The following is a 27,928-nucleotide window of genomic DNA, read 5'->3' as shown; positions in this document are numbered from 1 at the left end:
GGCAGGGCAGGGCAGGGCAGGGCAGGCCGGGGCAGGGCCGCGCCGCGCCGCCCGCTCCCGTCCCCGCCGGTGCGGTGAGGGCAGCCCGCGGGAGCCCCGGCGGCCGCCTCCCTTCGCGCCCCGCCGCCGGGGGCAGCGGGGACGTGCGACCCCGGTGGGGGACAGCGAGCAGGCGCGAAGCGGAAAAGCGCCGGCGGGACCCGGGCCTCTGGTAACGGCCCCGTCTGGCGGCTGCTCGCTGCTGCCCGGTGTTTCGCCCTTCATGTGAGTTTTAACGTTCGCCTCCCTGAGTTCTCCCTCGTCTGAACCCTCTCTCGGTCCGTTTATTGCCTCTTCGTGTCCTGCAGTGTTCCCTGCAAAAACTGATTGCCGGTGAAACTAGTTTTAAGTAATATAGGTAGTATTGACTCACAGTTCACTTTAACAGAGGAGGAGGAGAAGGAATCTGCATCATTCGTGCTCCTTAGAAAGCCACATCTCCGTTTACATATTACTACCACTATTTTTTACTTTCCTATTGCTATCACTAGTTTTTCAATTTTCCTTCTTAGATTACGTAATTCGTCAGTCTAAATTTCCGTTTTGTTTTTGTCGTTAAGGTGAAACAATACTTGGCTTTAGAAAGGCTGTTCAGCCCCCGCGCGTTTCACAGATGGCTTCTGGAGCGAAGGACTGCAGGTGCCGGAGTTGTTCCGGAAAGCAAGGTATGGTACTGCCGCCGCAGGGATTCCTGTGCGGTCAGCGCCGGATACCGACACAGTCAGCTGCCCGCAGGCATCAGGACCAGCTTAACTCCACACTGAAAATCGTGGTCTGTGCCTCTCAGTGGGCCTCATTAATTTGGATTAAGATCTGCAGTAAAGCATCAGAACAGCGTTTAAACAAAGCTGTATGGTGCACATCATCCAGTTTGGAGTGTGGGTGGAGCAGGCTGTATTCATGTCTTAAGAGTGGGAAGACTGTGTCATTCCACCCTGGAATAGGTAAAGGCACAGGACTGGCTGAGCTGGTGTCCATAAAAAAGTTGTATCTTTGGAAACATGACATACAGCTGTGGAGTTTGTCACATTTGCACGTATTTGCTGTGTGAGTATGTCTGGAAATGCGCTGTACCACCTAGGATTGTGATGAGAATATTCTGAGTTAAGAACCTCATAAATTGTGATAAGGAAATAATAAAATGATAATTTTAAACAGCAGTCTGGCTGCAGTAAATCACACCACTCCAGCTCAGACTATGGTCTGAGTTTTGGGAGTTTTATTTAACATGATCAGAGACCCAGTCTAAAGGCTGCCATTTTGCTCTCCCATCTTTAGGAAAACAAGTGTTTAAATTCATCCCTTATCAAGACTTTATGTAAGCATATTCTGAGCTTTAGGCAAATGCTTCGTTTCTTGAAATAGGATGTACACTCCTGTGTTCTTTAAAGGGGTGTTTCCATAAATTGGGCTGTCATGCTTGTGTTTTTGACTAGCATATATAATTAATGTTTTTAGTGTAATTTCTTACTCCCTTAAAACCTGTCAACAAATTTAGGAGAGAAGTGGCTACTTCAAGCACATTCAGATTTAAATGAGTTTCATTAAGTCACACTTAAAATATATACAAGTAGTACCAATATTTAAAAGAGTAAAATTGCTGCTATTCTTACCTGTTCTTACAGCAGAGAGGTACTAGCTGAGATTTCTGCTTCTCAACGTACTCATGAATGATCTAGAGTTCTGAACGGTGCGGTGGCGAAGTCTGCAGATAATACAGGATGATTGAGAAGGTGTATGGGAAACTGCTATTAGGCATTTCTTGCAACAGAGGCCACACCCCATTAAATGATTGAGCAATAAGTATAATACAACCAAAGACCACACTGCTGTGGTGGAGGCAAGAAGGATAAAAGAGTATGACCGGCTTAGATAGTTATTTGTGGAGAAAAGAGTAAAAATGAACACGAATGCTTGCATCTTTCAGAAATGGCCTGAAAATTTCGGTGTACCATTCTTGCAGCAACTTTTAAGCCAGGATGGCAATGAAGTTCTGTACAGTAAATCAATACAATACATGTCAGGCGTTGACAAAATATTCTAATGCATTCAACTTTGATGATACGCAGACCATATACAAAATATATATTGACAATATATAAGATATATATAGACAATCATCTACTGCCTACACATCTGACAGATATCTCTATATTGATGAGGAAAACAAATGTAGTCAGAACATGCAGTGGACTCCCTGCTTTTGTGATGCTAAGATACAGTCCTGCTGTAATCTACAGGATATGATAAATAAGCTTTTGTGATTGCTGAATTTGACTTGTGTGGCAGCAGTGCTTGTGTAGTCAGAGCTAAATGCGTTACAGTCATCCTAATGAATGATACAGTGCTAAAACATGCTTCTGTAATGTTGGCATAATTCAGCTGTTTATAGTCAGAGATAAATCATAAACCAGCATGGTTTTTCTGCAGTCAGATGTAAAAATGGATCTGTTTTCTGGCATAGATGGGATCCGATCAGACCTAAAAAACAGTGGATGTATATCAGTTGGAGCACAGACACTGAGGAGTGGGTACTTGTGCTTTAGTGCATGAAGACAGTGTGGTTACTATAAATGAATGTTCAAACTTTTGGTAGGGATCCAAAATGAAACTGCTTACCATACGATAGATGATCTTTAAGATTATTCTGACAGTCTGGAGGATTTCACAGGTGAGGCATGAGCCTCAGTTTCCTTAAAAATCCAGGCAAAACTATCAGAGATGATTTCACCCTCAAATAGCAGTCAGGTGAGGGGTTTGCAAAATGTGAGTTTGAAACATCAAGAAAATTTTAGAAAAAAACAAAGGGGTCATTTTCTGTTACAGCTGGGAAAAGTTTGATGCAAAAAGAGGTATTCTCAGCAGTTTTTATGCATGAGTGCAGTACTTCACAATTTAGGGCTTGAGTTCAGAATGCTCTGGTCAGTCCTATTCAAACAGCTTTTTCTTGTCCTGTTAAGCATGATCTCAGTAATCCCTGAATGCTAAGAGATGCTGGGAAGTCAGCTTCGACTTGTTCTCTTGTCTTCATGTCATTTACTTCACAGGCTTTCCTCTGTGTGAAGTATGGCAAAACTGTTGCTTAGAAATGTCAGGGAGCTCTACAAATGGAGTCAAAGAGGAACACGTTCAGCAAGAGTAACACATTTGTGTGCCTAATGACAATGTCAGGATGTACTTCTAAATATAAGTAGCTTTTGATCTTGTTGTAGCTCAAGACAGACAATACACCCTGTGTACTTACTGTAAAAAGATTGATGGATAGAGGATTGACCACGATTAATTATCATGGAGCTTATAGTTGTTTGCCGTAGGCAAAAACATGTCTTTGTTATACCTGAAGGGAATGTATTACTTTAATAACTGAAGCACCACCTGACTGCAGTTGATGTGCTAATGCTTTTTTGGAACAGTATCTGCTAGAGACATATGTTCAGGTAGTCTGATAAGACAGGCATTATAAGAAAAGCAGTCTAGCGTCAGCTGCAAACTCTCTCCATTAAATGACTACAGGCAGCTCTTGGAGCTACTAGAATAGTATTGGGCAGGAAGGATGTGCACTTGGAAAGAGTAGTTCCTAAAATTTGTGTGATGGTGTGATTCCTTGGAGGCCACATTGAGCATTCTTTGTAGTCAGTGTCTGCATGTCAGAGGGAAGGCAAAACCATAGCCATCCGTTTTGAAAGCAGTTATGTTCTGTTGGTGGCTTTCATCTGTCCACAGTGTATATGCGTTTGCTTGAAAGATGACTGCCATGTGGGCACTCCTGTGTGTGATGTTGAGGAAATTATTGAACTATTGAGGACGTCAAAACTTTGAAATAAGGCCGGTGCAGGGCATCAGGACCTTGAGAGACAAAGCCTCCTCTCCCTGCTGGGGCAGCGTTAATTGTTATAGTCTGGAATTACCTCCTCCTCATCAGGACCTTGAGAGATAATGGCGGGACCCAACAAGGAACAAAGGTACATCCGTCAGCAGAAACTGCAACAGTAAAGCTAAGGAAAGAAACAGCCTGCCTAGGGACAGTGATGAGACCCAATAAGGAACAGGAGACCCCAGACCTGAATATTACTATTGGTCTGAACTACCGCGTGAAGGGTGGAGAGCTTAGATTGAAAGGTTGTAATTGCCCAGGGATTTCTTTGTACAAACAAATGAGTAGAATGACTTTAAGGATTGAGAGCCAAGAGAGACAGATGGCACCTAGTCTGTGTTGCCTCCTCATGAAATACAAATGTCACTGTCTCCTGGCTTTCCCAGGCAGCCAAAAGTCATTGTCTGGATTAAGAGCAGCTAATAAACAAAAAATTGCTTTCTTTCATAAGTGTCGTTCTTCAGACTGTTAAATCGGTGTGCAGGTACAAGTCCTGTGGCAACAAAAAAGATTAATTTGCCTGTGCAGTTGACCAGAAGCTTGAACTCACCACTCTAGTCTCCTGGTCAAAACCTCTGTGAGTCTTCTCCTAGCTACTGGCTAGGCCGCCTGTATCTCATAACAGAAACATCACCTTGTATTTTTACTGGAACCAGGAAACTTGACTGATGCATAAAATGTGAGAATCAGAACAGGCAGTGCAAGAAGCAAAGACCACAAGCTTTGCCACTTTGAGAAGATACAAGCTATATGGGCTGCAGATTGTTTCTTTTTTTCAGGCAGTTCTGTGGAAATGCACACAAATAACTGAATTACCTTTTCTAAAAGCAGTAATAAACCAGTTAAAATCTATTGGCTAATCACAGCACTGTTCCTTGGGTGGTAGATAGAAAAAAGTGGCATCTCTTCCCCCCCCCCCCCTTTTTTTTGGCAGATATATTTGGCTGTCATGCTACATATGGAACAAATAGCACTAACAATTAAATGGACAGAATAGTATTTTATTCCCCTTTCAGTTGACAGTGCTTTCTTTGGCTTGTGTAAGGATGGCACTGATACCAGTTTATTAGAAAGACACGTTTCTGTGCCAGGTCACTACATTTCACTTCTTTATACAGGCTTTTATCTATTATCCATTGAACTACTTCATCTGTCTGGTATTAAGATTGGCTTTATATGCAACATTACGTATAGATGATATCAGCTAGTTGATACTGAACTACTTGTAGTTTACTTATTTCTGTGATTCAATAGTTGTGAACCTGAAGATCTTTTGTAGTTAAATAGTCCCCTAAGATGTCAGGAATTGCTGCAGTGTTTCAAGTGAATTTTCCTGTTCCAAGTGAATTTCAAGTGCTTATAGCTCTCAATTTGAGATTCATTCAAGTTAAAGGGAGTTTTACTCTTGATTCCTCCTTTGTCACCAACATGCTTTTCTTCTGAGTTGGATTTCTGATTATTATTATTATTATTATTATTATTATTATTATTAGAAAGTTCAGGAGTAAAATTCTTCCAAATGAACGGAGAATTTTACACGTGAAGTTTCTTGCAACTTCTTCTGGATATATAGGGCATTGTATCACACAGAGGTGCATATAGCTATTTGGTATTAATCAGTTTTTATTTACCCGTAGCTGATGGAGCATTTAAATGAGTTCAAGTGCATTTTATTGCTACATATTTCACAGAATCACAGAATGGTTGAGGTTGGAAGGGACCACAGGAGATCACCTAGTCCAAGCCTCCTGCTCAAGCGGAGTCACCTAGAGCATGTTGCCCAGGATCATGTCCAGACAGCTTTTGAATATCTCCAAAGAAGGAGACTCCACAACCTCTCTGAGCAGCCTGTTCCAGTGTTCAGTCACTCTCACAGCAAAGAAGTTTTTCCTCATGTTCTGACGGAATTTCCTGGGTTTCAGTTGGTGCCCGTTGCCTCTCGTCCTGTCCCCGGGCGCCACTGAGAAGAGTCTGGCCCCGTCTTCTTTGCACCCTCCCTTCAGATACTTGTACACATGGACAAGATTCCCTCTCAGTCTTCTCTTCTCCAGGCTGGACAGGCCCAGCTCTCTCAGCCTTTCCTCATAGGAGAGATGCTCCAGTCCCTTCAGCATCTTGGCAGCCCTCCGCTGGACTCGCTAACAGTAGCTCCATGTCTCTCTTGTACTGAGGAGCCCAGAACTGGACACAGTAGTCTAGATGTGGCCTCATCAACTTATTTAAATAAGTTATTTGAAATACCTTCCCATTTCTGGATAAAGTATTTCCTCCAGCTTCAGAATGGACAATTGCAGCAGATTGACTGTTGGTAAGAGGAACAAGCAGCAAGAAGGGTAGAGGAATGACATGTTGCGGCTCTGCTTATTTTGTGGATGGCAAAGCTAATTCTTAAAGAAACTACTGTGCTGAGAATATTTATATAGCCCAATCATACTCTGTAGTTATGCAGCTCATAATAGTGGATGCTTGAGTGAACTTACAGGAATTTGATAAATGTGTACCCTTCAGTGTTTCCTTTTGAAGTAATAAAATTAATCAGTGATTGTGATGAGTATTGTAATAGGCTATGTCAACTTTCTGACTTGAAAATAGGAAGTTGTGTTATGAATTGCCTGGAGATGAAAACCCTTTTTTCCTCTTCATATTGCAAGCAAGCATATCACCTTCGGACAGGCCAGAGGCATCACTAAAATGCAGGTTTATTTCTCTAACAATTTCAAGCACTTTGGAGTTCAGAAGTAGACAGGCTTTGGTCAGTGTTTCTCAGTTGTTTCCATGCTCCTGATCATATGTATGAGCAGAAGGATGTTTTAAACACCTTGCCAGCCCCTTTTGGCAGATAAGTTAACTGAGGCTGAACTTCTTGGACCTGGCTGGACTGATTTTGGTACTCAAGCTCATTTTTGTAGTGCTTTTTTGGGATATTTTTTCATCGTATTACAATTTTTAGCCTATACTGTAAATGTGTAGACATAGATGCTCTGCTTGGTTTTGGTGTCATTCACAGCTTGGTTGCTTTTGGTGTTCGTTCCCCGCCCCCGGCCTCCCCACCATGTGATATAAAGGATTGCAATAGCAGTGTAAGAAAACCAAAATGATTCATTATTTCAGGAGGTAAAAAGCAGATGGAGTGAAGAATAAAAATTACAAGAGACCTGGCCACGTGGATCTGGTATTGCCTTTTGCCTGCCTTTGGGCCAGATCTTTTGACTACCTTGGGAGAGAGGCTGCTAGCGACTCTTCATCTTCTTCCGCTTTATGTGGGAATGCCATCACAGTGGCCACCACCCATTGTCCACCCACCACCACCGATGGTCTTGCCAGCCTTGGAGGCCTGGTGAGGCAGATTCACGGCCATCCCAGGAAGCCCCACTGGAAGAAGAAGCCTCAATACCCTAATCGCCTGTAACTCACCTTTGGACTCAAAGGGGGTACTGGCACTTTCTTAGCAGCGATGGCATCTTTTGTGATGGTTGGTTGGTACTCTTCTGCTTTCCTGGAGATGTGGCATCCCCTGTGTCACTGGATTGCCTGCCTAGAACGTGATGGGACAGCTTTCACAATGCTGCAAGGGGCCGGGGCCCCCAGGCTGGCCTGCGAATCCAAGGTAATACTTTCACTGCAATGGGTGATAGCAATGCTGTGTGTCCAGGAGCAAACTGAGTGGGATGGGTGGAGAAATTGTCTTTCAATGTGTAGCAAATGCTGCGTGAAAAGCAGTAGACTGCCAGTGCCTCTCCATTTGGTTTCCCCCCAAACCTAATGGCATTTTTCAGCAGGTGTAACTTTGCCAGCTTCCCTGCTTTTTTGGGATGTGCTTGTGATGGCTGTTGCAACAGCTCCCAGGAAAGCTCAGAGGTCTTGGACTGAATGGTTTACAAAGGATAATTATAGCTGGCAAATGGCAGGATGGAGGGCTGAGCAAGGGAGGAGTTGGCTGGCTTTCTGGTTTTTTTGGAAGGGGGCAAGGAAGAATTATAGTATCTGTCTGTGCTCCTGTTGTGGCTTGGGGAATGCAACTCATGAAGGGGTAGAGAAGCAGTACAGATAATAAGGTCTCGCAGGACAGAAAATAATTCTCCTTCATTCAGCAGAGGAAGCCTCCTCTTCCTCCTCACAAGGAAGGGAAGTCTGTCCTTCCCTTTCTTCTTTTAAGAAATGATCCTTCTTTCCTGTGCCTCGGCTTTTTGCTGAGAAATTCCTTTAAGGTAGTTGCCACACCTTCCTGTTTCTTCCCGGTGGACTATCAATACCTCATTTGGCCCACATTTCCTGCCTCAAATCAGGTCCCAGAAACTACCTCCACCCTCCCGCCCACAAAGTTTTTAGCACATTGACTATTTACCAGCCAATTCCATGTGCTGATGCTGAAGGCAGCTATTCAGAAATGCACTGCATTGTGCCAGACCACCAATGACCCTTCATCTAACTCTACTTATACCACGCCAGGGAACACGTGTTAGGACAGCAAGTTGCTTTAGGAGCAGGCCAAAAGTGAGAAGGTAAGGAATGACAACTAAACACAAATGGGTAAGCAAAACTATAAGCAATGAAACTTTATTCCTAGAGAAGGCCAGTGTAACCTATAGCTTTTAGTGAGATAGGCGGGAAATAGTAGGCAATGGGGTTCCTGGCAGCACCAGTCTTCTGGGAAACTGAGGGGCTTGAGGCTGCCATTGGGAGACAGAGCAGTGGGAAAGCAGAGCCAATTAAAAGATAAGTCAGCAAGGGTTCATAGACGAGACAAAGAGCTCAGAAAGAGGTCAGCAAAGGGGATGAAGGTAGGGCAGGTAGAAGAGAAAGAGGCAGAAGTAAAGTTACACTGAGGAAGAAGATGCAATGGAGCTGCAAAGACCTGAGGGCTGGAATCCAACAGCGAATCTTAAGGTGCAAAAACTGTATGACTCATTATATGGCACAGGAAGCAGGTCATGATATCACGTGAGCTTGGTGCACGCTGGAGGACTTACCAGTGATGCAGCCCACTCTGATCGTTGTGTCTCCATTAGTGATGGGAGTGTATTAGGTACACTCTCTAGAGTCGATCTTTGCATTTCCTTTCATTCCTAAAGAATCCAGTTTGCACAGGCCAGGACTGCTCCACAATAGAGACCAAACAGCGGTACGTAGGGATGACAGTGAAACTTGTTTCAAAAGCACTGCCCCTACTCCAAACAAAAATGCTAATGTAGGCACACTCAAAGGAAAAGCCTTTCACAGACCCACATGACACCACTTTTGAAGTCGTCATTCCACCAAATTTAGTTTGTTTATTCTGTGATAAGTTTATAAACGAGCAGCTGATGTGCTCCTCTTAAATTCTAGGAACACTGTTATTCAGCTTTATTTCTTCTCTGGTACGTAGAAGTGGACAGGGTAGGGGTGGTTCTAAGGGGCTGACCTTGGACTTTTCAAAAAATACTGAATTTAACTATTGGCATTTCATAGGATAAAAGGAAAAACCTACTTAGCTAGCATGTTGAACTTCTGCAGTTGAATAGATTCAAAGATAGATGACTAATTACCTCACTGTGGTGCATTATCTAACACGGATACAATTTGGCTAATTTCTTGCAGAGCGATGGAGGAAGCATGTTTTATTCTCTTGGATTGTTGATTCATGCCTGCTGCAATTTGTGTCTCCATCTCACAGGTATTAATAAAATAGTCTGACTTACCACATCTAAAGCTTCAGTTTGGTTCCTTTGGTCAGTTACCCAAACAAAGCTGTCATTTTGCCATGTAGTAGAAAGTCTGACCAAATAAATGACTAATTTGGTCAAACTTTAGTGGCAGAAGTGTTACATGTATTAAATTAGTTTTAAAAGATAACATTTTCAAAGGTCTGGAAACCCCACCTACTTTGCTCCGTATGGTAAGCTATTGGTAGGACACCTTGTGAAAACTAGTTGACGCATCGACAGGTTTCCTTATTGACAGCATCTTATTGCCTGACGTATATTACTGCTTAACTATTTTTTCTTTCTTCTCCCCTGGACTATATCTGATGAGTAAATGTTTATCAATGGTAAGGAAGTGGGTGGAGGCAGGGCGGGATCAAGAGTAAAAATCGCTATCACTGAGAGTGTCTGAGATGGCATTCTTCAGAGGGCAGCAGCCCTCTCCTGGGGATAGTTTTGGCTCTTAGAGTGTGTGATTTCTGTTTGCCTCTGTCTCTTGAAGTTTGCCGGATTCTCCACTGCTGATGAACAAGTATTGTCAGAAAGGCAGCTGGTTGGCATTTTGAGGGAGCAAGCATGGAAAAAAATAGAGGGGACTACAGTTTTGTGGAAGGCAAGGTTTTGTCAGTCTGGCCGATTCTGTTTGTGGTGCTAGTTCTGTTGCCTTCGATGTTTAGAGTGTCGCTGGGGATTTCTCATATCTATGTGAAAATTGTAATAAAAATGTTAGAGGTAAGTTGAATGTTGAGTTAAAAGGTATGTGTTTACTACAGGGCATTTTAATAAATAATCTGAGTGTTTGATATAGATGCCATAAAAGTCAGCAGAAAGACTTCCGTGAACTTGGGGAGTCTCGAATGTGTTTTTTATAGCTTTTACTGATGTTGTAGCTCCTTCGAATGGTGCATTCAATGATACCTAGTTATGTGATGGGCTGTAATCTAGCACTAACTTGAGGTAGTCTTCTGTTAAAATAGAGATTCCATGATATGGTGCTTATAGTTCAAGTTGGTAAGAATGCTTCACAGTATACTTGTTAACACATCTCAATAAAAGGATATATGAGGTTGTAAGTAACAAGAAAATGTATTTTAGAAGTACCTAAGTTTTAATTTTTTTTTTGAACTATTTTAATTATAAAGTACTAGTGAATACTGTTCTAGGAAAGAATACTAACTGCTTATGTGTGTTTCCTCCGTTTATAAATCTGGGTGATACGGCAGATTGTGATAAGTTCTGTTGTACAAGACTTGAGGAATCCATACTATCTTCTAAAAGTGTAATATTTTCTAGAGATGAATACATAGGTTGTGGTTAAGATCCTGATTCTGCTGATATTATTGGTGATATTAGTGGGCTTTAATAAGCCAGGATTGCATTTATTTTTAAAGTCTGACGTTTCATATCTGTCAGTGGCCAAAAGTAGGTACTGTGATTTCATTGTGTTGAACAGAGAAATATTTCACCTTTCCAGTAGATGAATTCTGTCTTTTTGGCACAGAACCGCTTTTTATGACTATACCGTGGCAGAAAATGTATTGTTACTATTACTATTATTATTAAACTACTGGAGCCATCTAGCTGTGCAGTAGAAAATAACCCTAACAATGTGATACAGCTTATAGTAGGTCCGTCTTACCTCCCCAATTCTGTCTTGTCTGTAGTTGTCTGATGTGTCCCCTCTTCCCCCCCTACCGATTAAAATCTCTTGGGCAGAGACTGTCTACGGCTGTTTGTACATCGTCTAGCACAGTGGCACTTGAGTCATGATTGTAAACTTTAAGGGTTGCATGTATTTCCAGATATTCCTATCAGTGGGAATTGACTAGCTATAAGTAATGTTGAATATAAGCAACTATAAGTAATGCTGGCTTTTATATGCGGTTGTTTTGTTACCAGCCAGCAGCATGCTAATTAAATTCTTACTGGTAACCTGAATAAGAAACTTGTGGCACTCCTATGTGCAATTGGTTTCATCAGGCTCTCGCATCAAACGTAAACCTGAGGAGCTCATTGGACAGCTTTGCTGTTGCAGTTGGCAGGTATTACAGTAATTTTTGTAGTTTCTTCTTATGTGTTTCCCTTTTTGAAAGGAAATTTGACCCATTGAGTGGGCATTTACTATTGAAAGGCAATTCTCTTGAAAAGCATGTTAAGAGTTTCTGTTACCATCCACAGTTTTCTTAGCAGGTTACAAGCAGGATGATCTTGTGCTCCCAGCGTGGAGGAGTAATTTATTAAAATATGTGTATGTAAGCAAATTAGTTGTTCTGAGATCAGATACAACCTTATATGCATAGTTACTCAATTTGCAGCAGCTAATAAAGGAAAGAGCAGAACATAATGTGCTGTAGTTCTGGTTGGTTCCATGTACGCATTCTTTTTTTTGTTTTGTTTTTCAGTTGAAAGTTATTCTCTAACTGTCCTGAAGGCAAAAAAAGTTTTCTGTTTTCATGTTCTGATTCTTTGCAGTTGTCTTCTTCAAGGTATTGTTCAAAGTGCTTCTCACTATGACACAAGAGTGGCTAAGAGAGATCTTGGCAGGGGAAAGAAGGGAGGGAGTGTTAGGTCTCATTTGCTTTGGCAGTGGATCACTTTATTCTTCCGACGTAAGGATAGTTAGTACTGGGGAATGCTGGGTTATAGCTTGTGCATCCAGTTGCTGGGCTTCTTGTGGAAGTCCTGGGGCTGATGAAAGAGGCTATTGCTGAAAGCACTGCTTGAGATGCAGTTTGCTTTAAGCAGGTTTATATGCTTATATGCACCCTTTGTTCAAACACCGTCACTTGACATTGATGGTCTGGCCAAGTGTCAGCTTGTTTCTGGCTGCGATGCTGTCTGGTTGCCTGAGGTCTCGCTAATTAGGAATGGCACAAAGACTGGTTCCTGTGGTTCCTAGCCTGAATGGTGAAATATGATGCCTCGCTGGCCAGCTATTCTAAAAAAGTAATAGCAGACGCTTACTCACGTATCTGTGTAATACTGACTATATCTCAGGAATGTCAGTGCTCTGGGAAGTACTTAACAAGTAGCTGATACTTTGCCCAGGAAAAAAACCTATTGAAATCATGACTGGATTCTCTGTTGTCTTGCATTTGATTTAGTCCCTTATGTAGTTTAGAAAAATGAGTAGAAAATGAGGCCATTCTGATCTGAGAACACTTTATATTTGCTTCCCACAGCTTTAAGTGACCACACAAATTGGGAGGCAGGGGGAAAACATGTCTTATTTTCCTTCATGTTTTGTCAAATTGAGAAAAACAAAAGAGTAGATATTAAAATCAAGGATTTTATGGTCAAACAGTATTTCTTTGAAAGATGTGTTTGCAAAGAAAGGATATCTTTAGCCCTTATGAATTTTCTGGGAGCTCCAGGTCTTTTCAGATCAGGTTCCAGTTAGCAGATCTGTTCTTGAGCAATGAATAATGGTGGCACATGATGAGACACCTCATTTCTTCACCTCCGCAGTGTTCTAGCACTGAGAACAGTAACTGGAACAAATGAGCAAGATGGAATCTGCGTATGGCAAGACCTGAGTTTGTATCCTGTGCCTCTCCTCCAGTGAGCAACCTAGATGTTTATTTCTTCAAACAAAACAAGCTATTTTCTCAAAACAGGACTCAAGGCTTGAAAATCTGCTTTTTTTTTTTGAGGGCGGATAGATGGTATAATAATAAGAGCCCTAAGAGATTAGCTTCATGAGTTTCTATTATACAGCTGCTAGTACTTACTATTATTACATGTCATTTGTCCTTAAAAAAATATTTTTGAACATGTTAAAAATGAATTTGGTTTGGATACGCTTATCCCTGCCAATAAGCTTGTAAGCTTTCATTTGTGAAATAGCATCTGTTAGAGTTGCTTGTCTGTAATGGGTTTATGGTGGAAAAAACAACACCAGCAAAGCTAAGATAGCAACATTCCCCCAGCCCTTAAGCGTTGTTTGGCACCTGCAAAAGAAAATGCATTTGTTAGTATGAAATAAATACTGTGCCTTCAAAGTCCTGTGGGAAGTTAGGTGAGCGTGCTTTGCAGCTGTAGCCCCATTTCCGAAGAATCTCGTTTGGAAGTTTGTAAGATCCGAACTTCCTTGCGTAGTTGGAATATTAATGCTTCCTGAGAAGCAGTCCTGTATAGGGAAAGCATCAGCCAGCTGATGTTATGGATACTTCTTTGAACTGATGCATGGTAGATTTGCCTAGGTCCAAAAATGGACTCAAGAGCAGAATAAAAGCAGCACTGCCGTTACCAGTTCATCTTATTAGAATCTCAGCTAATGTTTTGACAGAAATTACATTGACATAGAGTATTTTCTGGGGACCTCCCCTGTAAAACTCTTGAAGTCTGATGCCCTACTCCTGGTCTGGAGAGTAAATCCTAAGAAAATTTTCAGCCTCCCAGGTGGCCCAGTCAACACTGCTTCATCCAACTGCAGAGGCTGTCTCAGGCTGCTCTTACGCACGCACGACTGACCTTGCTTCTGGACAGCAGCTAGTGGGCAATGTTGGACCTTTTCCAGCTCTGTCCTGTTTTGCTAGAGGGCTGAGAACCCAAAAAGTCCCACAGGAGTTTCAGGAAGGCTTGCAGTAACTGTGTCTTCAACGGAGAAATGGCTTGCTTGTGCGTTGGGGTAGCTACTGTGTTGTAAACTCCCATCGGAGTATGGGCAGATGCTGTGAACACTTAGGTGAATAGCAATAGCTCTCTGCTATGCTTTTAAGTACGCAGTTATTCTGAATGAGCTGCGGCAACACAGAACAAAGAAATGATACTTTTGCTTTCACTCCAGACAAATGACTGGAACCCTACTGAACTGATTTATCTGCCCTCAGATGGGCAGCCAGGAGACTTCTGAATACTTTCCACCGTTTGAACACGGAGAGTTAGAGCTTGCACATCCTCTTCAGCCCTGCGTAGGGGTATAACACACAGATCATTTGCTCTAGGTTCTTGGCTGGGACATGAAAGGTGCGATGGAGCTAGGCAGAAAGGGCTGTTAGATGAAAAATTTGTGAGGGCTTGATCTTCGAGTGTTGTTTTGGCTTGCAGTAAAAACCCACTGACCTTCCCTTTGTAGTTGCATCAGAAGATTTTACATGGAGTAATTGCTGCAAAACAAGCAACGTGCCTTTGTTACCCGTGAGACCTGGGCCAAGAAGGGGTTTGAAAATAGCCTGTGTAATGAGGGATTTGAAAAAGCTTTTAGGAGAACATGGGAAAAGAGATAGCCAAACGTTGGAAGAGACAAAAGTAAATGATGACATAGTAAAGGAGAATGGGTTACTGAACAACACATCAAGCTGCACTTGAGAAAGAAAAGGAGTGGAAAAAAACCCACCGAAACAGTAGAAATGAGATTTTAGAAAGTGAACGTTCCGTTTTGTATAGCTCTTTTAATGTACTATGAAGAGAATAATTAGTGTAATGAAGTATTGTGCATGCTTATTTTGTTCAGAATGTAATTTTGGGGAACTTCAATTAATCGGGCTGTTGGAGTTAAACTATCAAGTTTTCGGTATTCAAGCTGGGATTACCTGAGGGATGTTTAGATGCCTTGCGTCCTCATCCTTCAGAAATGGGAGGGAGGAAAGCACCGTACCTGAGGTCTCGTTATTCAATCAGCAAACTTAGGAATGAAGTTGCTCCAATTAACACTTAAATTCTGCATGAGTTGCAACATCGGTGATGTTGTAAGCTATTTAAAACACCCTTTCATTAGTGTTGCAACAAAGACAAGTGTGATTGCTCTGTCTCAATACTGTGCAAAACAAAGGCAATCACAAAGCCTTGCTTAGTGTTTCAAAAACAGATTAAATGTAAGGATGTCACCAAATGCATAAGAAGGTAAAAACTACTCCACTGGGTCGATCCAAAGTTTGACCTAGACCAATAGCCTGCTTTGGAGAGGAGTCAACTCAAATGCTTAGTGAAAAGTCATTCCAGAATGCCTCTAATTTCAGTGACAGTATTTTGTATCGTTTGCCTGAAGCTGACTAGGGAAGAGAGAGTTCTGCACCCGTGGACCTCATAGACTCTCTCAGATAGCTCAGTAATCCAGCTTAAAACAAAAACCTGCATGAGTCCTGAAAATAAGTTTGGACCAAAAAATTTTTCATGACAGTGGCAAAGGGTAATCAATATAACAAAGGAAACTGGAGGTGTGCATGACAGCCTTACAACTGAATTTGAAAAATCAATGAAAACCTAAGCCCTGGCTTCAGTAAGAAAGGCTCAGACAATTCACAGAGGGATTTTACAGAATACCTGGCAATGACAAAATAAAAACCATCAACATTTACTTTTCTTGTTTTGGGAACAGTGGGCCACGCTGCAGATTGAGAAGGGAGTAAAAAAGCAGAAGGCGCTGGCACTTGAAAATTTAATCTCCAATGGTAAGATCTTTGTATGAAGGTGACGTGGCAGTATTCATCTGGTCTGGTAAAATGGCAACTATTTTAATATTTTACCTAGGAAAGAGAGAACAGAAACATAAATTGCATCTGATGTTAAGTAAGAAAACTAGAATGGTCAAAATGAAGTTCAATGAGCAAACCAATAAAAGAGACTGAGTATGTTATAAGCAAAATGCCTGTTGGTGAATCTTCTGAGTAACAGGCATTAGAGAGAGCAGTGTGGGAAGAGAAGGACATTGCTGATAAGTGTTTGGGAAGCTTGTACTTTCTGACTCCATCAGTTTTCTCTCTTCAGAGAATTAGGAGGAGGAATGGCTATTTTTTGCACCTGATACTTCTCTTTACGGGTCCTCTGTTCTTCTCATAACTCCTGGTATGCAAAAAGACTGAATCTTAAGTAAAGTAGTTGCATCAGCCCTTGGATCACCGTTACAGTTCGAACTCTTCTCTAGGTATGGGGATAGAATTTGAAAGGTATATAGTTTGTTTTGTTTTGCTTTCCAACTATTTTTCCTTTCTTTTTTCACAGAAAGGGACTGGATCAAAGTCTCATAATAATCCTTTTGCTTGTAGTGGCGTTTTTAGTCATAGGAATCCAAGACAGATTGTTCGGTTTGTCAGCTGAAGACTTTGGGGTCTGATGATTTCCCTGACATTGAAGGTTCAACTGAAATCCAGCTGGAGGAAGGTTTTTGTGATTCTAATCAGAGGCTAGCACATTTATTATGACACACTAAAGGCATTTTAAGTTATGCATATTTAATGCTATATATAAAAAGAAAAAAGAAGTATTAGCTGCTATGAATCAATGCAGTGCTGTTTACTGTAAGCAGCTAGCTAAGAATCTGGCCTCAGAGCCATTTCAGTCAACATCACTGAGGTTTCACAATGAGGCATAATTTTACAGATAGGAAACGTTAATACGTTTAATTCTTCCTGATAGTGCTTTTGCATTACAGTATGTATATTTGGGGGAAAAGATTGACAACTTCATGCTTCTTGGAAGTGAAGTGACTCATAAAGGAGAGAGGATGGGGGGGAGAAGGCTCTAAGGAAAAAATGCTAGAAGAAGGTGTTCATTGCAGCTGGGACAATATTGCAAAAAAGCAAAATTAAATGAGGATAGCAAAAACAACAACAAAATAAACACTGCCTGACTTTCTGCACCAGGGCAAGAGCAGGGACCTGTAATCTTGGCAGTGCAGGGTTGACGTTAGTAGCTGTGTGTACACACATGGGTAAATGATAACGAAGAAGGTGTCATGCTCAGGGTTTTATTTGCAACTGACTCTGAATGCTTGCCTCTTCTTCAGCAATCTAGCGATGTGATATGGCACAGGATTAGAGAAGCAACCTGTGGAGTTAACTGCCAGTCCATAAACCAAACATACCAATACAATTACTGCGAGTGCTTACAGTAGGAGAACTACTGCTAAAAAGAATGACTATTTTCTGCTTTCTGGAAATCTGATTGTCCTTTTTCCTGTGTGGAAGGAAGACTCATTTCCTCATGCGGGTGTTTTTTGTTTGCTTTTTACTACTAAGGGATCATCCGGAGGGAGGAAACCTCCATGGAAGAGGAGATTGCTGGCCAGCGACAAGGAGGCTTCAACCTTGCTGATATTTTATATTTCTCCAAGAAGGGATTTGAGGCTGTTGCAGATGATGAAGTCACCCGGCGGTTCTCCTCTGAGGAGCTGGTCTCCTGGAACCTCCTTAGCAGAACTAATGTCAACTTTCACTATGTCAGCTGGCAACTGACCTTTGTGTGGATCATTGGGATCCTAATCCGGTACTGTCTCCTGCTGCCTCTTCGGTGAGCCAGATGCAATTAGCTGGAGTTTGTTGTTTTCATGTTACTTTTTACAAAAGATCAGTGAGATGATATGCTTTTGACTAATGCAGGAATGCGAATGTGGCATGACTTTGATTTTTGAAGATGCCATCAAAACTCAAATATCCACAAAAAGTGTTGAGGATGTACATTTCTCATGTTCTGTTTTCTTAGTATGCTAATGTCTCTATTCATTTAACTAGTTTTTCCAGATCCAACAAAACCTCATAGAAAAGATCGGGAGATGTTTTTGATATAAAGTAACAATTGTCTCAACTGAAGGGATCAGGCTCTACTGGCTTGAATAATTTGGGGGAGATTGTATGCTGAATGCCTGAAGTTTGGAGGAAAGCTAGTGTTCTGGGAGCACAGAGCTGGATGGGGCAAAAGAAAACCCCACTTGAGATATATTTAATTTTCAGAATTTTCGAGGCATCTTTTAAGCAAAAACAACCTTTATCACATTGACTACACAATTACAAATCTTCACACTTTCCTCTGAAGAGCAGGAGCTTTTAAAGGCTCTGATTTCTTTTAGGGGAGAAAGTATTTTAAAAACTGTCACAGTGCATTAAGGGGTCTTATACCAGTAAATCACCCATCAAAGCACATATGCCTCTGTGTAAGCTTAGATAGACAATTTAAGGAGACAGCTTTTCATGCAGAAATGTCTTTAGTATTTGTTTTGCTCGGTCATTAGTAACTAATGACATTTAATTTTCATGATGATGTAGTAACTTACTGCACAGGGTCGAAATATGTACTGAAATTTCTGGATAGATTTTTAAAAACTAAATGGCAAGTCTCTGCTTTGCGTTTTATAATATAATCTTACCTACTTTAAAGAAACACATAGCCACTACTAAGCCTCATTGGACTTGGTGGATTCTTTACTACCTGATACCTGGAGATCAAGACATGGTGCTTTTTGGAATATATGCTCCAGGCAACAGAAGGTTTTGGACTCAATGCAGGATTAATTGGATGAAAATCTATGCCTCATGTTATCCCTTTGGCCTTAACTGGTTTACATTGCTAATTAGATGCTACTAATGGAGGAGAGAAGCATCCTAGAATGAATAAAGGCGTTAAAAGATTTTTTCGCTTGATCTTCCCATTTTGCTTCTTACCATTTAATTAAGAGGTTTATTTTACTTTGTAGCATCAGCTTGGCTTCTTTCAATATCCTCCTCTTGGTTTCAGCAACCACGGTTATAGGACAGTTTCCAAATGGCAGGTAAATGTATGCGAGAGCTCTTTGCCATTTCTCTTGCAGTTCTTCAAGTAATTGAATTAGGGCATTAGAATATAATTCTGCTTGAGCTGGGAGGATTAATGTGGAAGATTGTGGGGTGATATTTCTCTGTTGTAAACTCGTAGGGTACTGAAAGGTAATGGTATCCAAAAGTGGATGTGCAGCGTAACCCAGAAAGATACTGCTGGAGTAACCCAGACGGATACTCCATTTTATGATGGAAAATAGAGAGGATGCTCTTTGCCTCAGAATAGGGCAAGTAAATCCTGTCGTGAGCAGTTCGGTATTAATGCTGTGAAATAGTTAAGTTCTGTCAGTGCAAACAGCTCAAATGTGATTTACCAGCTAAATATTTCCATATTTCATGAATGTACATGAGTGAGTCAATAGCAGTTTCTTCCAGAGGAAATCTGTAAATCAAAACCCCTACTGTAATCTCCTCTGCTTTGAATCTGATGATTTTATAATAGACCTGAATAGAGGAATGGAGCCAAGGATATCTTTGATAACCACTTAGCTCATCCTGTTGGGCACAGCTATTGCAACAAATCATCTTGGTGTACTTTTTGTAATAACAGCTGTTGGGAATAAGTTGGGAGGTTTACCTGATATTGTGCTATGAGTGACTGCAGAGAACTGGAAACATACGCACGGTTTTATTTCTTCTAGGGTTAAATGCTGGCTGAGCAACCAGGTCCAGATGACATGTGCTGCATTAGGGGTCCGATCTCTGAGTGGTGCTGTGCATTTCCATAACAGGTGAGAGGTGCCGACCTACTCTCAGTTGTGCATCATTTATTTCTTAAAGTACCCTCTATGGTACCGAGCATCTCAAGTTTCAGAGGGGGATTTTTATTCCATTATTGCATAAGTATTATGATGGATGAAATTAGATTCAAGAACTTAGATAATCTAAACCCTGTCTCTTCCTTTCTCTCCAGTCATTTTGATGCCACTGCTGTATTTTCTGTTGTGTATTTGCACGGTATGCAAAGGTGGAATAATGCTCTATACTTGATTAAATTTTAAATTTCAACTCAGACATTTTTCTCAAAACCTACAATTGTTTTATTAGCTGACTTGTTCAGTAACTAATCCTTTGTGCTCTTTCCTAAAGTACATTGTGGATGATATTTCAGTAAAATCTTCTACTATCTTCCTTACTTACTTACTGTAATTATGAAGATTTATGTAATGTAGTCTCCTGGGTTTTTTGGTTTTTTTGGGTTTTTTTGTTTTTTTTTTTGCTTTAGAAGACAACAAAAACCATGCTCTAGTATGTTTGAACTTAGAGTTTCAGTGTCTCTGAGTAGCCTTTGATATGTGCCTCTCTGAATGGTAATGTATGCAACTAAAATGTCTTCTGCAGAGAAATTGCATATTCCCAGCTATGAGGAAACAAACAAACAGAAATAAGGAATTTACTGAAATGCCAAAACTAGTGAAGTCTGAAGGGTACTTTAAAGAATGAAGCAAGATGACTTATGCACTGTAATATACTGCCCAAAGTTCTAATTTGTGTGACAGTAATATTCATATTTTTAAAATGTTTTGTATTTTGCTTCCTGTGGATCTATAGATATGCTATGTGTGCGAAACGCCTTTGTGGCTGAGAGTTTCTGTTGCTGGTGTACATTCACTAGATGGATGTCCTGGTGGGGCCTGGAGCCTCGAGAATAAACATCAAGTAATTACTTTCACGGTTGTCATTGCAGGGAAAACAGACCGCAGAAAGGAGGCATCTGCGTAGCCAACCACACATCTCCATTAGATGTTCTAATCCTGGCTAGTGATGGATGCTATTCTTTGGTATGAACAAGAGAATCAGTAAATATTGGTAATGTTGAGATGCCCACAAGTAGGGTGTTGGATGAGATCATACGCTTATTGGTAGAGAGAGTGGGATATGATAGGATTCAAATTCTCACTTTCAGGACTGCAGAGTGATGAACACGGGTAGGTGTGTGCACATTTTTGACCAGGAGCACTGGGATCATATGTGAATGAGCTCAGAAACTGATGCATCTCCTTTCAGAACTTTATCATTTAAATGTGTGTGTGTGTTTGCATAGTAACCAGTTTGTTTTGGGCTTGCAGGTTGGCCAGGCACACGGAGGGTTGCTGGGACTTATTCAGAAATCTTGCATGAAAACCACTCAGCATGTTTTGTTTGAACGTTCAGAAATGAAAGACCGTCACCTGGTGAGAAAAAAGTAAGGTGTTAACTTAATTGTCCCATCAGGTTTAGAAACTGTGAGCCAGAAGTGTGAACTGAGAATGTTCTGACCCTAATCTCCTCTTGCTGAGCAACTGTAGGTTGTCATCAGTGTAAGTTCTGTAACCGCTCCATCACTTGTGGTGCAAGGTGTAGCAATCCTCTTCTGGACTCTTGAGCATTTGCCCTGTAACCTCTGGGAACTTCCACGATCACCCTGCCTGCCCCAGGCAGCAGCCTGCTCATTCAGATTCAGAACTGATGACTCAGGATGTCAGCACAGGAATCCAAGTTTTGTTGGCATTTCTGCTTCCCAGATCATGCCTTGCCCTCGTGTGTTTTTCATCAGCTCTGAGCATTGCGAGGCTGGTTGTATCCATCGTGAGTACAGGATAAAGGGAGGCCGATCATAGCAAATCTTAACTTCAGGCTCATGTATTTGCTTCTGGAGATGGAGAGATCATTTGAGGGAACCAGTCACAACTCATTAGAAACATCCTCAGCCTTCATCAGCCTTGCATGCAAAAGTTTGCAGAAGCAATTAAACAAGTTCATAAGAAAAACATCAAGATATGAGCTAGCTGCCAGAAGCTGAAAGAGCATCCTGAAAGTGTCTTTGTATGTTTGTTTGATTCCTATACTGCTCTCCAGGCCTGCAGTATTGATTGCTGTCAGAGACAGCATATTGGACTTTAAGGACATGAACAGGTTTGGCTTAGTGTGGCTTTTCTTATGTTCTCAAGTTTTTTTACAGAGTAAATTGTTTTTAGCCATTCTTAATCTTCATGAAAGGGGATGCAATGCAGCTAACATTAAGCAAGTGTCTATGGCAGTTAGTCTTTAGAAAAATGGAGGAGGTCACTCTGTGCTGGATCATTCCCTCATTTTGGTATCTGATGTTTTGTTTTTGTTCTTTAACATGGCCTGGAGAGAAACTGCATACACTTGATTCTTAGGAAAAATGGATATATGTCTTGCAAAACAACTAATTTTGTGTGTCAGTAAGTGTGCGCTACACAGTGGTAATATACTTTTTTTTTTTAAAATGGTGCACCAAATGTAGTAAAAGGTTGTTTTAATTCTTATCTTGATGAGGAGAATCATTAGATATGTATAAAACTGATGTTATGAAGCTGGAAAGCATGAAAACTTGAAATACAGAAAACTGCTGTACTTTAGGCAAAAGAAATTTTGACTGTGTTCATAGCTGAAGCCTGTCAAAGATAAACAGGAAACAATTCGTGTGTTTCTCAAGTACCGCTGTTAATTGGGTTAAAATGGTTCAAATAAAAGGAGAGCTATTCACTTTTGTAGAAAAACTACTTATGCAATCAGCAAGAGAACCTCCAAGATGAAGGCCTGAAACTAATCCTTATCCTGGTACAGACTACTGACTGGCAAAGAGCAATTGGACAATGGCTTTTTCTTGTCATATTTAAGAGTTTAAATATGTTTAGATTCATGGCTGAGTATGAATGAGAGAGTTGTCTGTGAAAGTGGAATGTACACTTAAATTTTATTTTTCCCTCCACAGAATTAGAGAACACATTGCAGATAAGACCAAATTACCCATTTTAATTTTTCCAGAAGGTAAGAAAAAGCTGTACTGATTTTACTGCTTTGCTCACTTCTTGCTATCACGTGTAGTTTATTGCACCTGACCTTTACAACAAAGATTTTTTTTTATTTTTATTCTGTAGAATTAATTAGCTGTTGTGAGATATTAGAAGTCAGATTCCATTATTTTACAACAGTTTTAAGACAATCTATTTGGTTTGTGTAGCATAATAGAAGAGAGAACAGACTCTGGGTTTCTGAAGCTTGCTTTATCCTCCAGCAACTTAAGTCTCCTTAAGACAAATTCTGATTCATTTGTTGATACGTTGATTAGAATGGATAAACTCATTACCTATTTTAATTCTGGCCAGGTACCTGCATAAACAACACTTCAGTAATGATGTTTAAGAAGGGAAGCTTTGAGGTGGGAGGGACTATCCATCCAGTAGCAATCAAGGTAATGTATCTCCCATTCCCAAGCATGGAAGGATTATTTGCAGGAAGTTCTCAAGTCAGAGAAAATACTCGTGTGTAAACTTTAAAAAGGTCTTTGTTCTGCATGACTAAGGCACTAAATAAGCCCTGAGAAATCTGGACTGTTTTACGATGCAGGGTCTGGCAGGTCAGTGCCGTATGGGAAATGAATTTTTGAGTGTCTGCACAACTGATTGGGAGCAACCCGAAAAGCTCCATTGCAATTGCTGTGCTCCATTCTGTCTGCTCTTTTTGTCCTAAGGCTCCTGGCTCTCTTCTGCTCTGGGGGTAAAGGCTCAGGACTAGGAATTGATTATTTTCCTGGCATTTCCAGAGCTTTCTGAGTAGCTTTAGCAGAGTCACTTTACCTATGAATACATTAGTTCCTTTTCCTGCAGCAATGATGTTGTCTAATCTCATGGAAACCGTTGCAGGTATTGTGAGCTTTATCAAGCAAACCTTGTAGTCAGTATATCTACAGGTATAGACATTATGACAAGGTTTTACCTTCTGAGTGGATGCATCTGGTTACAGTTGAGATTTGTTTCTATGGGGCTGTCATCGTTTGGGGTCCTGTGTTGCTTTTAAAGGTTAACTCTTATTAACTTCTAGTAAAAGTGAAAACACGGAGCTTCAGCCTGCATTTACTGCTGCTTTTAGGAGGTGTGATTAGATTTGCCCCTGATTTAAGAGGTTGAGCTGTGGCTTCATGGCCAAAAAAGAGCAACCTATGCGGTTTAACCCAGGCCCAGCTGTAGAGTGTGTGTAGTCTGGGATGAACTCTTGTTTTGCCTGTACTAGGGTTTTTGTGCCTCACGACTGTCCGTTCTCAGAACTGACACCGTGAACTACTTTTTGAGTTCCCTTTTACTTTTTCATCTTTGGAGTGGTTCTTTAATCTCAGGCTGATCTCTGATTGCTGTTACTTCTATGCGTGTCATCTCTTCTGTGTGTACATCTTGTATCTCCTCATACCGCTTACATAGGAGATCGTGCCCTTCAGCTTATCGTTCTTGTGTTCCAGTATGACCCTCGCTTTGGAGATCCATTCTGGGACAGCATGAAGCACTCCGCGATGACCTATGGCTTTAAACTGGTTACCAGTTGGGCTATCGTCTGCAATGTGTGGTACCTGCCACCAATGGTCAAAGAGGTACTTATGCTTATGTGTGTTTCGGAGATGCTTGTGACTGTTTTCTGGGAGGAAACCTGTATTGCTAGGCACGATATACTGGCATTATGTTTTTGATCTTTATTGGCAACCTAGTGGGCAAAAGCCAGAAATGACACTGTGATTTTAAAATTAAGCAAAGATTGGAAACCAGAAAATGCAGCATGCTAAAACAATGGAACCAATCCAAATTTAGTCCTGCATTTCCCTCTCCGAGGGAGAGGTTTCGTTGGTGTACTCTTGGAGTAAATAAAGCTCATGTCGGTGAGAGCTATAAACTTTCTGTACTATGGTTATTTATCCGTGCAAGTTGATATCTCAGAGCACTTATAGTTGGGCAGGTCAAGAGTATTCATCATTCCTACCTGCTTACTGCAGTGAAAAGATGTCTTGGCACAGCTAACATTGCAAAGGCAGAAAAGCTCTAGCTTCTTCTCTCTAGCTTGTGTCTTGTTAAAATTCTTGGTTTTCCTGAGCTGCTAAACCAGCAGTCTGGTTTATATACCACCCATCTTTTTAGAAATCAGGAAGGAAACTGACCTTGATTTTAATAGACTTGAGCAGGTATGCAGCAGCTGTAAGAAGGTGAAGACAGACTTTTTGGCCCAGAAGGCTTGTTATTTGAAATAACATGCACTGTGTCATCACAGAAAGAAATGAATATGGAGCCTTTCTTTATTTAATGAGCCACTTCTTGAAATATGCCCATCTTTTTTAAAAAAAGCTTTTTTTTTTCTTTTTTTGGCTCATTTCTGTATACTTGGGAGCCACTTTTTTCCAGCTCTTTGTGAATTAAATCAATACAAGATGCTGATTTCATAGTCACTTCTCTGTTATTTGGGATAATGGAATTTTGGGGGACACCTGAAATGGTAGAGAAAGCTGTATAATATGGGTACTAAGCATGGTACTGTGCACAGTCAGCATGGATTTCTGTGGGTTACTTATCTTTAAATAAAAACTGCCCTTGCAGAGACATTCGGGTATCTCTGCACCATGCTCCCTTTTGCTCCCAAACAGCTGCTTTACATGGGTGCAGCTGCCTTGCTCTCCTCTGCTCCCAGAGGTTGGAATAGATGTTGAAATACGGTTTTGTGCTGCAGGAGTCCTGCCCTTCAGCTTGGCACAACCCTCCCTTTCTTTACTCCAGAGGTGATATTTCAATTCAGGCCTTCTCTTCACGCCGTACTGGGGTGGTTCTTGCCGTCCTGTGTCCCCCTGTGCCCCCATCTGCCCCAGCGCCCTCCCATCTCCTTGCTTTCCTGCCCTACAGAGCATCCACCTAATCCTTTGCCCAGCAGCATTACCGTACAGCTTGGCACAGCCTCCCAGCCCCCTGCCCCTGAAGGCTGACCTTAAGTTGGCAAGGTGCCCAAGGCCTCTGCTCTAGCGATGCCACGGTTTAATACTGCCTACCTCACTCTTTGCTCAGTCTTGGCAGGGAAGGTGCTGTAACACATGTATCGTCTGTGCTTAGGGCAAACTGACTCCTGTAGACCCACAGTAATTCACTGATGCTGAATGTACCAGGCCCCAACCCTGCTCAAGATGCCACGTCTCCTCCAAGATGACACTGTTGATTCGCTCCGGGTTTCTTGTGGTCAGATGGTTACTGAGGTACTGAGAGCAGATGCATCCCCTGCTCTGGGCAGGCCTGTGACCTTGCTCTGAGCGTGTGTTGTTTCAGACTGCTCTAGCAACCACAGAGCATCCCACTTCTTTTTGGTACTGGACGGTGGCAAACCCAGCGGGCTGACTTCCAGGTCCTGCTAAAACTGCCCTGCAGGTCATATGTGGGCCTGGCATAAACCTAAGTGCTTGCTCTCTAGCAAGAGGTGTCTTTTAAAGTGGGGCATAGAGAAGGTGTTAAAATTTTAAAGCAAATCATTTCTGTCTCTTTCAGGAAGAAGAAGATGCTGTTCACTTTGCTGACAGAGTCAAGGCTGTCATCGCTGCTCAGGGAGGAATGTCTGTACTTCCTTGGTAAGAAGCAACACCTTTTGAAGCTGGGTTTGAAACATGGTTAGGCGTTCTGTAATCTGAAAGTTTAGCCTGGAAGCCTGGAATCTTTTAAAGTTTCTTCTAAATTTGCCGTGCTTTGGCTGTAGTCCACCACCCTTACTGACTTTGGGAGACTGTTTTCTTATTCCATGAACAATTCCTCTAGAATAAGTAGACTAATACAGTACAAAAAGAGGAACAAATCTGGCAGAATGTGGATCCAGCCAGCAGGTAGAATTTGATGAGAATTAAAAGAAAGGCATTGTTTATATTGTGTAATAAATCTTGGCAATACAGATCATTAAGCATTGTACTGTAAAAGCTGACATTTAAGGTGAAAGTTGCTTTGTTATAATCTAAATATTGTAAACTTTTTCTACCTTTACCCTGAAGTGAACTCAAGGCTGTTTTTCAATCTGTATCTTCCAGGGATGGAGGACTGAAAAGGAAAAAGGTCAAAGAGTCTTTCAAGGAGGAGCAACAGAAAAAATATTGCCAGATAGTAGTAGAAAACGGAACAGTGGGAAATGGAAATGTTCACTGAATGGTGTTTATTTTACCTCATGTTTTTTTCCATGACTTATCTCATCCAGAAACAGAGCTATATTTTATATATTAAACCCCTCATTTTTACCAGCTGTCCCTGTAAGATACGTTGCATATGACATGGCAGAGAAGCCATAAACAGTATGTTCTGTTTTAAATAAGAATGTATGTTTATAAATAGGAAGATTCTAATGTATTTTTTTATTTCTCTCCAGTGATTAGTGAGAACTTTCTGCAATAAAATTAGTAAGTTTCATTAGAACACCAATTTTCTAATCTTTGAGTTACCTTCAAAACTTAGACGTTAACTTCTTAACTCTTAATAAAACACCTCCGTACTCCCAGCCTATAGCAACGATTTGTTTTAGCAGTTTTCCTGTGAGCCAGAGGCACTGTGTTACCTTAGAGAGAAAACCTGCTGATGTCAGAAGCCATTGAGCAGTTCATCTAAATATATTTTTGGAACTGGAAATTGGAGCTGGAGTGTTGGCTGTTGCAGGGAAAGAAGCAATTGCAGATTTTCCTCTTCATATTACAAGACCAGGGGTTGCAAGGTAGGAAGTGTTCAAGGGTCCTGCTGAAAAGCAGCAGAACAACTGACATGAGAGCATGTCCCAGATGCCTAGCTGCGTCACTGGGATAAATTAGTCTGAAGAAGGGACAATAGGATAGAAAAATGCACCATGTTGTTGCATTATGTTTTAACTTCTGGTTTTGCTGTATCCTTTTTATGTCTGTTTTTATGTGTTGCATGAATTAAAGAGAACTATGTCACGGCCTCCATTATCATCTGTTGGAATTATTTATGGCTAGCTGCCTGCTTGTGTCACCACTGCTTGTGAAAGCTGCCGACTGATCTCTGGCAAGC

The 27,928-nt window shown here is 41.3% G+C and overlaps 1 protein-coding gene across 11 annotated transcripts; it reads left to right on the top strand.

Moving 5' to 3' along the window:
• Window positions 1-4: 4 nt before the first annotated feature.
• Window positions 5-27,838, top strand: LOC112990441 (glycerol-3-phosphate acyltransferase 3-like). Of its 11 annotated transcripts, XM_064510318.1 has the most exons (14): window positions 248-264; window positions 600-704; window positions 5,605-7,520; window positions 9,491-9,566; window positions 17,553-17,823; window positions 19,004-19,078; window positions 19,766-19,855; window positions 20,812-20,905; window positions 21,194-21,309; window positions 22,846-22,901; window positions 23,240-23,325; window positions 24,367-24,495; window positions 26,417-26,496; window positions 26,944-27,838. In XM_064510318.1, exons 3-14 carry the CDS (start codon window positions 7,368-7,370, stop codon window positions 27,056-27,058), a joined length of 1,341 nt encoding a protein of 446 aa, XP_064366388.1. In that variant the 5' UTR covers window positions 248-264; window positions 600-704; window positions 5,605-7,367; the 3' UTR covers window positions 27,059-27,838. The 11 variants fall into 11 exon arrangements, with proteins under 11 accessions (XP_064366389.1, XP_025967937.2, XP_025967942.2 ...); XM_064510319.1 differs by lacking the exon at window positions 600-704 and having other exon boundaries at window positions 5-264; XM_064510321.1 differs by lacking the exon at window positions 248-264 and having other exon boundaries at window positions 275-704; window positions 7,025-7,520.
• Window positions 27,839-27,928: the final 90 nt, after the last annotated feature.

This window comes from Dromaius novaehollandiae, chromosome 4, assembly GCF_036370855.1.
Source record: "Dromaius novaehollandiae isolate bDroNov1 chromosome 4, bDroNov1.hap1, whole genome shotgun sequence".
Lineage (NCBI taxonomy): Eukaryota > Metazoa > Chordata > Aves > Casuariiformes > Dromaiidae > Dromaius > Dromaius novaehollandiae.
Note: the sequence above shows the minus strand (reverse complement) of the source record. Positions and strands in the feature narration are given on the sequence as shown.

What these genes read in the sequence shown, in the direction of transcription:
- LOC112990441 (XM_064510319.1), top strand. Translation starts at nt 7,368, where the DNA reads ATGGCATCTTTTGTGATGGTTGGTTGGTACTCTTCTGCTTTCCTGGAG. An exon ending in TTTGTGTCTCCATCTCACAG is followed by an intron (nt 9,567 to 17,552) that starts GTATTAATAAAA and finishes TTTACTACTAAG; the next exon opens with GGATCATCCGGAGGGAGGAA. An exon ending in GGACAGTTTCCAAATGGCAG is followed by an intron (nt 19,079 to 19,765) that starts GTAAATGTATGC and finishes TATTTCTTCTAG; the next exon opens with GGTTAAATGCTGGCTGAGCA.